This window comes from Protobothrops mucrosquamatus, unplaced genomic scaffold (genome assembly GCF_001527695.2).
Source record: "Protobothrops mucrosquamatus isolate PMUCROS unplaced genomic scaffold, P.Mucros_1.0 scaffold3348, whole genome shotgun sequence".
NCBI lineage: Eukaryota > Metazoa > Chordata > Lepidosauria > Squamata > Viperidae > Protobothrops > Protobothrops mucrosquamatus.
Window position 1 is genome coordinate 170,431 of NW_015389335.1, and position 8,648 is coordinate 179,078.

The 8,648-nt window shown below is 45.5% G+C and overlaps 1 protein-coding gene across 1 annotated transcript in view; it reads right to left on the minus strand.

Moving 5' to 3' along the window:
• The window catches only part of CPSF1 (cleavage and polyadenylation specific factor 1), a gene marked incomplete at its 5' end in the record, with an annotated part of 57,324 nt that overhangs the window by 15,164 nt on the left and 33,512 nt on the right, over window positions 1–8,648 (minus strand). The window contains 5 exons of the mRNA XM_015826867.1: window positions 796–970; window positions 2,793–2,929; window positions 5,398–5,576; window positions 5,919–6,060; window positions 8,186–8,296. Of these exons, the coding sequence (XP_015682353.1) occupies window positions 796–970; window positions 2,793–2,929; window positions 5,398–5,576; window positions 5,919–6,060; window positions 8,186–8,296 (744 nt within the window). The remainder of the gene's footprint in view (window positions 1–795; window positions 971–2,792; window positions 2,930–5,397; window positions 5,577–5,918; window positions 6,061–8,185; window positions 8,297–8,648) is intronic.

Genomic DNA, 8,648 nt, shown 5'->3' on the forward strand with positions numbered 1-8,648 from the left:
CATTTTCCCCTCCCCTATTTTGGGGTCATGATTCACATCTTCCAATTAACTTGGAAGATGTGATTCACTTCCGGTTCCTTTTTCCCGGGCTTTCCTTATATTCTCCTCCCCTTTCACTGTTGCCTGATTTAACTATAAAAATACCAGACAGTTCTGCATATTGTCAAAGCAAGAATATACAGTATTTGCAGCGTTGACAGCTAGGCTGCATTAACAGAGGGACAGAATCAAGATCACGAGAAGGGTTAATACAGCTTTACAAAGCCTTGGTAAAGCCACACTTGGAATCCTGCATCCAGTTTTGGTCACCACGATGTAAAAAAGATGCTGAGACTCTAGAAAGAGTGCAGAGAAGAGCAACAAAGATGATCAGGGGACTGGAGGCTAAAACATACGAAGAACGGCTGCTGGAACTGGGTATGTCTAGTTTAACGAAGAGAAGGACGAGGGGGGACATGATAGCAGTGCTCCAATATCTCAGGGGCTGCCCCAAAGAAGAGGGAGTCAAGCTATTCTCCAAAGCATCTGAAGGCAGGAGAAGAAGCAACGGATGGAAACTAATCAAGGAGAGAAGCAACCTAGAACTAAGGAGAAACTTCCTAACAGTGAGGACAATTAACCAGCGGAACAGCTTGCCACCAGAAGCTGTGGGTCTCCATCAATGGAGGCTTTTAAGAAGAGACTGGACAACCATTTGCCTGGGTCTCCTGCTTGAGCAGGGGGTTGGACTAGAAGACCTCCAAGGTCCCTTCCAACTCTATGTTATTCTGTTGGAGCTGCTTCCTTCTGACTTACCTCCATGGTGCCGTTCTCCCGCACCAGCATGCACCAGTGGGTTGGCTCGGCCTTGTACTGGTGGGAATCCTTGTCCGCGGAGGGCAAGCTGCTGCGCCGTGGCTCCTCCTTGGTGGGGCTGAAGAGGGTGCTGGAGTCGCCGTAAAGCATCTCCTCCTCATCGTCCACTGTGTTGCTGCAGGAAGCGGATTTTATTGGTTTAGAACAGGGGTAGGCCACCTTGGCTCTTTTGTGACTCATGGACTTCAACTCCCAGAATTCCTGAGCCAGCATGGGGGAACTATGGCCCCTTCATGATTCGTGGACTTCAACTCCCAGAATTCCTGAGCCAGCCATGCTGAGGGGAAAGAGAGAGGTTTCCAAGCTGAGCCATGCTGGCTGAGGAATTCTGGGAGTTGAAGTCCACGAATCATGAAGGGGTCATAGTTCCCCCATGCTGGCTCAGGAATTCTGGGAGTTGAAGTCCACCAGTCATGAAGGGGCCGTAGTTTCCCCCATGCTGGCTCAGGAATTCTGGGAGTTGAAGTCCACCAGTCATAAAAGAGCCACGGTTGCCTACCCCTGGTTTAGAAGATTTATAGGGTGCCCATCTTACCTCAAGGCAACTCTCAACCGGATGACAGTGAAGGAGCAGAGGAAGCTCATTTATGGGGGCCCATGGCAAGTTTGAGCCCTGCCCCCCTCCGCACACACACACACACACACACACCCTGCGCCAAGACCACAGAGATCCACCCTATCTCCAGATCTCAAGTGTCAAGTCTGCTAACATTGGATGTTCTTGCTTGCTATATGTGAAGAAGCAAACATATCTTATTCAGCCTACATATCACTTCAAGAGTTAAAGCAGACAATGTTAACCCAGTGAGTGGGAAAGTATGCCAGCTAATCATAACAATATCTTTGCATAGCACGGCCAAGGTCAGCGTAACAGGAGAAAATAGGGAGGGAGCAATTCACACTTCAAATTAATTGGAGCATATGATTGATGACTGTGGAAGAAGGGAGGGAGTTGTGTGTTGTCACGAGTGCTTGGGTGGTGGGGGTTTCAGTTTTTGGCTTTCTATTGTTCGTGCCGAAACTATGTAGCCAATTAAAGGATTCTTTAAGGTAATCAAGCCTCAAAGTTCTTTGTAAAGCTGCTTCTTTTCGGAACCATGTCATGGTTAGGTCGCTGTTAGGTTTTCTTGATTCCACTGAAGAAACAGGAGGGTTTATCTCCTGTTTCCACCAAGCCTCCTGTCAAGGTAATGATTTAACAGCTAAGCAGCTTATGTAATGTAAGATGTAAGAGGTAATGATGGGAATGGCTCAGCAGGGTCTGCGTCCCATTAAGAGCCTTGTATAAAGGGAAGGCTCTGCTAATGTGTTCTCTCTCTTCCGTTTCCTGCTGTAACTGCTGTGTGTTGGAGACCTCTGCATTAACACGTGTATGACATTGTAGACAGCATAAGATAAACCACCATTTAATACAGGCCACTGTTTACTCTGTTTACTCCTGGCTTATCTCTGCGTAATAAGACTCTGCACGTTCTGACACCTCCCCTGGAGAGCACTGAATACAGGTCGTCCTTGACTTAACGTCCACAATGGAGCCCAACATTTCCGTTGCTAAGTGAGACAGTTGAGTGAGCTTTGCCCCATTTGACGACCTTTCTCAACACCGTCGTTAAGTGAATTGCTGCAGCTGTTCAACTAGCAATAGGGTTGTTAAACGGGCTCCCCCATTTGACTTGAAGGTCGCAAAAGGGGATCACGTGACACCCTCCGGGACGCTGCGACCGTCATAATATAGGAGTTAATTGCCAAGTGTTTTGATCACGTGACCATGGGGATGCTGTAACGATCGTGTGAAAAATGGTCGTAAGTCACTTTTCCAGTGCCGTTGTTAACGGTCACTGAGCAAATGGTTGTAAGTCGAGGACAACCTGGGAGAGACTGGGAGGGACGCGAGACGAGACGGGCTTTAAGAGTCTCCCCGGCCTGCAGTGCCTCACCTGAGGTCCTGGATGGGCGTCTCGGTCTCCGACTGGCTCCGCAGGGGCAGCTCGTCTCGGGAGCTGGATGAATGGCTCTCGGTGGAGAACATCCCACTGACATCCCGGTAGACGCAGAGGGCGATCACCCGCGATTGCTAGGAAGAGAGAGACACAAAGGGGGGGCTGGGCTGGGCTGGTCACAGCACACAGAGGCAGAGCCCAAGCAGGAAGACAGGATACGGCTCCGTCTCTCCCGCCCTTAAATATTAGACTAAACTAAACTAAATTAAACTAAACTAAATTAAGTCAACTCAACCAAACCAAGCCAAAACTAAACCAAAACTAAAACTAAACTAAAACTAAACTAAAAACTAAAACAAACTAAACTAAATTAACTAAACCTAAACTAAACCTAAACTAAACCAAACAAACCTAAACTAAAAACTAAAAGAAACCAAACCAAACCTAACCTAACCCTAACCCTAACCTAAACTAAAACTAAACTAAAATTAAACAAAAACTAAACTAAACTAAACCTAAACTAAACTAAAACTGAACTAAAACTAAACTAAATTAAAACTAACCTAAACCTAAACTAAACCAAACCTAAACTAAACTAAAACTAAACTAAAAACTAAAAGAAACTAAACCAAACCAAACCTAAACTAAACTAAGTTAAATTACTAAACTAAACTAAACTAAACTAAAATTAAACAAAAACTAAACTAAACTAAACCTAAATTAAACTAAACTAAACCTAAACTAAAAACTAAAAGAAACCAAACCAAACCTAACCTAACACTAACCTAACCCTAAACTAAACTAAAACTAAACTAAAAACTAAAAGAAACTAAACCAAACCTAACCTAACCTAAACCTAACCTAACCAAAACTAAAACTAAACTAAAATTAAACAAAAACTAAACTAAACTAAACTAAACCTAAACTAAACCTGAACTAAACTAAAACTAAACTAAAAACTAAAAGAAACTAAACCAAACCAAACCTAAACTAAACTAAGTTAAATTACTAAACTAAACTAAACTAAAACTAAACTACAATTAAACAAAAACTAAACTAAACCTAAATTAAACTAAACTAAACCTAAACTAAACCTAAACTCAACCAAACCAAAGTAAACTAAACTAACAAATAAAATAATAAAATAAAATAGTAAAATAAAATAAAAAATAAGACCAAGCCCTTCGCTTTCTTCCTCTTCTACTTTTTAAAACATCAGCCTGTTTCCACCTAGGCTGCGTCTGCCGGTGCCTGGGCTATCTGAATCCAAACAATCTTTAAGACTGACCGCTCCCATAGCCCACATCCCAAGGCCAAGTCGTCTTGGATCGCAACAAGCCACCCGTTTTGCACGCTTAAGCATCCACCTCTGAAGCTTAAACAAGGAAACTGCTGGGAAACTGCCAGAGAGGCTGGGTGGAGGCGTCAAGTGGGGACCCAGCTTGGAATCCGAGCGCAGCTGCAAGAGGCCTAAGCTTGATCTCCCTCTAAACTTCAACTCCCAAAATTCCCCAGCCAGATACGGGAGTTGAAGTCCACAAGTCTTAAAGTTGGCAAGCTTGGAGACCCTTGATCTAGACCAGGGGTCGGCAACCTTAAACAATCAAAGAGCCACTTGGACCCGTTTCCCAGAGAAAAGAAAACACTGGGAGCTGCAAAACCCGCGCGAGGGGAGGGGAGCTTGATTGAAGAGTTTAATTAAAAAGAAATAGAGGCTGCTGTGCATGAGTTCTGTCTCTCTCTCTCCCTCCCTCCCTCTCCCTCTCTTTGTCTCCCTCCCTCTCTCCCTCTCTCTGATCTTCTGCTCACCTGGCAAGCTGGCTTCACGCTGTTCTCCAACAAGCTGACACACATTCTTATTGGGTTGGCTCTCTCCTGCCCTTGGTCTGCCAGTCCTCTTCCCCCACTCAGTGTGTGTGTGTGTGTGAGAGAGAGAGAGAGAGAGAGATGCTGCTTTCTGCTGCTTCCTGCTTTGACGTAGCAAAGGTAGGAGCCCCGCCCAATAAGCTTGTCAGCTTGTCAGAGAACAGTGTGAGGCCACTCTCTTTTTTACACACACACACAGACACACACACACAGAGAGAGAGAGAGAGAGAGAGAGAGAGAGAAGGGAAGCGCAAGTGCCTCTCTCTGTCTCGCTCTCTCTCTGGAAATGGCGGAGGAGGCTGGGAGCCGCAGGAGAAGGCTCAAAGAGCCACATGTGGCTCCAGAGCCACGGGTTGCCGACCTGTGATCTACACCCATGAAGCCTTATCTGCTCATTCCCATGGGAAGGCAAGCAGCCTGGGGAGATTCTTGTAACTTAGGTGGAAAACAATAAAGTAGTTTGCTATGGCTATTTTCAGGGACCTCATCTTGCTGGTCCTGATTGAAATCAAGCAAAGGGGATTGAGCTGCCACACAATTTACGTCGCTTCTGCCAGCCAATAGGGACTCAAGAGGTCCATCAAAGCCCAGATGTTCTTCAGCAGGTCCAAGCTGATCCATTCCTTGGCCGGAAGCTGCTGCTTTGGCAACTTCTTTTCAACAACTTTGGAATGACTGAATTTGTGGCACGAGGCTGAACAGAACAACTTCCCGGGGCGATCCAAGTCTCACTCACATGGTGTAACTGCGGTTTCTGTAAGGTCAGGCGGTGCGTCCGGCCCCCGTAGGTGTCGCTCTTCAGCACGAACATGGTCACCTGGCCTTCGGAGCTCATGATCACCACGTAGGGATCAGCCACGGCACAGTGCACAATGGGCGAGCCGAGGTCCACCGGGATGAAGTGTAGCTGGTTCACTGGGGAGAGAGGCACGGGCAAGTTGAGGAATTTGTGGGTTGTGATGCTTCAGCCCCAAGGGGAACGTGGCACACGGCTAAGGAGCTCGGAATCGTCCCATCTCCTGTCAATTTTGTGGTGCTATCCAAATTGTCTACACCACGTTCTCAACTTTAGCAGCATTAAGACGCCTGGACTTCAACTCCCAGAATTCCCCAGCCAGCATGAGCGACACCTACAAAGTCCAGACATCTTAATGTTGGTAAGGTTGAGCGCAGAGAATTCCTCCTCTCTCGCTGAATGATTGAACTTCCAAAACGGGACACCCGGGAAGGTGAGCCAAGTCGCCTTTCTGCACTCACCTCCTTCCAGGAGACGGATACCCAGAGGGGACACCTGGACGATGTAGCGGTTCTCGCCGATGTTGCCAGAGTATACGGTGGGGCCCTGAGTGGCAAAGCCGCTGGTGTCCAGCTCCATGATCTCCTGGCCGGTCTGCAAGATCTGAGGGAAGAGACAGAGAGAGAGAGATCGTAATAGCCAAGGGCAGATATTCCTGGCTGTGAGCCAGACGGGGTAGCAGTTGACCCTGCTGAGAAGGGAGGTGGCTACTGATCTGGCAGGAACAGCTTCTCCACAAAAGCAAATTGCTAGCCAAGAGTCACCTCGTGCATTCCCAACTCAGAATAGAATAAGAATAGAACAAGAATAGAACAGAACAGAACAGAACAAAACAGAGCAGAGCAGAGCAGAGCAGAACAGATGGAGTGGAATGGAATAGAATAGGAAATAGAATATAGAACAGAACAGAACAGAACAGAACAAACAGAACATAGAATGGAATGGAATGGAACGGAATAGAACAGAATAGAATAGAATAAGGAATAGAATAGGATAGGATAAGATAGGATACATAAACAGATTGTACAATAGAATAGTATAGTATAGTATAGTATAGAATAGAATAGAATAGAATAGAATAGAATAGAATAGAATAGAATAGGATAGGATAGGATAGGATAGGATAGGACAGGATATATGGAATGGAATAGAAATAGAAATAGAATAGAATAGATGGAGTGGAATGGAATAAATAGGAAAGGACAGAATATAGAACAGAACATAGAATGGAATGGAATAGAATAGAAAATGGATAGGATAGGATAGGGTAGGGTAGGGTAGGGTAGGGTAGAGTAGAGTAGAGAGTAGGGTAGAGTAGAACAGAACAGAATAGAATAATGAAGAAATAGAAAGGAATGGAATGGAATGGAATAGACTAGACTAGAATAGAATAGAATATGGAATAATAATAAGAATATTATAATAAGAATGGAATGGAATAGAATAGAATAGAAAATAGAATAGAATAGAATAGAATAGAATAGAATAGAATAGAATAGAATAGAATAGAATAGAATAGAATAGAAAGCTGGGAGGGACCTTGGAGGTCTTCTAGTCCACCCCCCTGCTCAAGCAGGAGAACCTATACCATTTCAGACAGCTGACTGTCCAATCTAGTTTTCTGTCCTGTTTCTGCTGACATCCTTCAGTCATCCCTCGCTTGCCCAAGATGGATCTCTGGACTGCCAAGGACCTCTTGAGACAGGGACATGCTCAGTCCTGAACCTAATGGCATCTCAGAGAGTTCATGTCCACCAGGCAAGCCATCCAAAACCATCTCAACCCAACGTCAAGCCTCAAAGAATGCTTATGCTGTCTCAGCCATTATTGCTTCTTAACTTGCCTACGAACCTGGGGGGAGGAGAGGGGAGAATGGGATGCCGGTTTCTGATCTCAAGAGGCTAAGTGTGTGAGAATCAAGGACTCTCAAGGTTTGTCTACTGAGAACGAAAGACATCCCCTCGTAATAATTATCTGAGTTATAATTGGGTAGTGGGACCGGCACTCATAGGGGGAGGGAGACTTCTATACTTTTAATATAGCAAAACAGGCGCAAATTAATCAGAGCCAGTTTTCCTTTCACCAGTCCCGAAATGATGCACTCAATAAAGTTTTGCATTAGAGATTGGATTGTCTCAGGTATGCTGACTTCATTGGGTTTGTCAGTCGGAACCTTGACACCCAACCCAACTCAACTCAAGCCACTCCAACACACACCAACACAACTCAACTCAAGCCGAACCACTCCGACCTAACCCATTCAAACCCAACCCAACCCAACCTAACCTAATCTAATCCAATCCAACCCATTCAAACCCAATCTAATCTAATCTAACCCAACCCAATCTAATCTAACCCAACCCAACCCAACCTAATCTAATCTAACCCAACCCAACCTAATCTAACCCAACCCATTCAAACCCAATCTAATCTAATCTAAGCTAACCCAACCCAACCTAATCTAATCTAGCTCAACCCATTCTAATCTAATCTAATCTAACCCAGCCTATTCAAACCCAATCTAATCTAATCTAATCTAACCCAACCCAATCCAATCTAACCTAATCTAATCTAACCCACCCCATTCAAACCCAATCTAATCTAACCCAACCCAACCTAATCTAACCCAACCCATTCAAACCCAATCTAATCTAATCTAACCCAACCCAACCCAACCCAACCCAATCTAAGCCAAGCCAAGCCAAGCAAGTCACAGAGAAGCACCCACCATGGTGGAGTCTTCACGGCTCAGGATGAGGAATCCATGTCGCTTCCCATCATCCACTGGCTCAGGTGGAGAGGGCTCCTTCTCAGTACCTTCTTCCTGAGTATCTTCTTCCTGCTAGGAGAGACATGGAGGATGCTGTCAGGGTCCACACCCCACCCCAAGATCAATAAGAAGCCCTGTACTGATACGGTGAGAGGTGAGAACCGGCCCAGGTCACTTCGCTGTATAACAAGACCCCACCAAAAACAAGCAGGACCCCAATCTTTGTGCCTGGCAGAGACCCCTGAGGACAGAAGAGGCAAAACTCAGAGGGGAGGCAGCATTAGTAAGAATCAGTATACCAAACCATCTTCAGACCTTCTTTATGAATCTCTGGAGACCTCCTGGAGGTCAATGGGACACTAACTGGGCCCAACAGAACTTTGGACTTTTTCTGACCAGCCAAGCAGTCAGAGAGAGGTAA